The 1,629-nt window shown below is 41.7% G+C and overlaps 1 protein-coding gene across 1 annotated transcript in view; it reads left to right on the top strand.

Moving 5' to 3' along the window:
• Nucleotides 1-176, top strand: part of LOC143033067 (putative serine/threonine-protein kinase nek1) — a 1,098-nt gene extending 922 nt beyond the window's left edge. Inside the window, exon 2 of the mRNA XM_076198265.1 lies at nt 81-176. Coding sequence (XP_076054380.1) covers nt 81-176 — 96 coding nt within the window. The remainder of the gene's footprint in view (nt 1-80) is intronic.
• Nucleotides 177-1,629: the final 1,453 nt, after the last annotated feature.

Below are 1,629 nucleotides of genomic sequence, written 5' to 3'. Positions count from 1 at the left end.
GCTGCAAGAAAGGGAGACCAGCTCTCAAAGCCCTAAAGCCAGGAAACTTCCAAAAACACCACGAGAGGACTATCTTAAAGATTCTGTGGTGCATGCTGGACCCAAGGCCGGAGACCAGATCTACCATCTGGCAGGTAGAGGAAATCAAATTCAAAGAGAACCAACACGAGCATTGAGCAGTTTTCCCCAACAAATCATCTGTTAAACATTAAATAGCAACGCTCTGTGACCGCGTCCGAAAGACGGAAAAGGCCAATATTCTTTTCTTTTAGCCTTAGGGCAGTTAAAGGGTTCTCCCTCAGCTGAATAAAATTGCATGGCTACAGCCAGAAAGACGTAAGTATAGAGTAACAGATCTTAATGATCTACAACCGCTTCTGAAAAAAAGACAATATCTTTCAGCTTAAGCCAAAGAAGCGTCCCTCCATTAAGGTTTCCAGGCGGAAGGCAACAAAGCTCGTTCTCTGCTGAATAAAATCGTCATGTGTAACACACACACACACACACACATACACACACACACACACACACACACACACACAGACACACACACACACACAGACACACACACACACAGACACACACACACACAGACACACACACACACACACAAACACACACACACACACACACACACACACACACACACACACACACACACACACATACACACACACACACACACACACATATATATATATGTAAAACGCGTACCTGCTTATTCGCTTGTTTTCTTTGTTTATTAATGTGTGCGTATGTGTAAGTGTGTGTACGTCCATTTGTGTGTGTATCTGTGTATATGTGTACGTGTGTCCATTTGTGTGTGTCTGTGTATATGTGTGTGAACGTCCATTTCTGTGTGTCTGTGTATATGTATGTGTGTTTAACTGTGTGTGTGTATGTGTGTGTGTGTGTCCTGTTTCTTACTCTCTTCATAATTGTGTGTGTGTGTGTTTGTGTGTGTGTGTGTGTGTGTGTGTGTGTGTGTGTGTGTGTGTGTGTGTGTGTGTGTGTGTGTGTGTGTGTGTATGTGTGTGTGTGTGTGTGTGTGTGTGTGTGTGTCTATGTGTGTGTGTGTGTGTGCGTGTGTGTATGTGTGTATTTACCAAGTTGTATTTTACGGGAAGGGGAGCTATGCTCGTGAGGTCCCGTCTTCATATCTCATTTTATCTAAACTATTTTTAAATTCATGTATTATTTTTGCACACACCACTTTCTCGTCTAACTTGTTCCAACTGTCTATTACTCTTTGAGGAAAGCTGTTTTTTTCAGATCTCTTCTATAGCTGTCTTTCTTGATTTTCTTTCCGTGTCCTCTTGTATTTCTATTATCCCATTTTATCAAATTCTCTCTATCAGTAATTTCTATGCCTTTCATGATTCTGTAAATAGCTATCAAATCTCCTCTCTCTCTTCTTTGCTCTAGTGTCTGTAGTTCAAATTTTACTAGTCTCTCTTCATATGGTAGTTTTGAGAGTGTTGGTGCCAATTTTGTAATTACTCTTTGTATTCTTTCAAGTGTGTGTGTGTGTGTGTGTGTGTGTTCCCGTACCTACATGGTGTGTGTGTGTGTGTGTGTGTGTGTGTGTGTGTGTGTGTGTGTGTGTGTGTGTGTGTGTGTGTGTGTGTG

This window comes from Oratosquilla oratoria, chromosome 15 (assembly GCF_046742065.1).
Source record: "Oratosquilla oratoria isolate Oo_2021 chromosome 15, ASM4674206v1, whole genome shotgun sequence".
Lineage (NCBI taxonomy): Eukaryota > Metazoa > Arthropoda > Malacostraca > Stomatopoda > Squillidae > Oratosquilla > Oratosquilla oratoria.
This window is presented reverse-complemented; position numbering and strand designations above follow the sequence as displayed.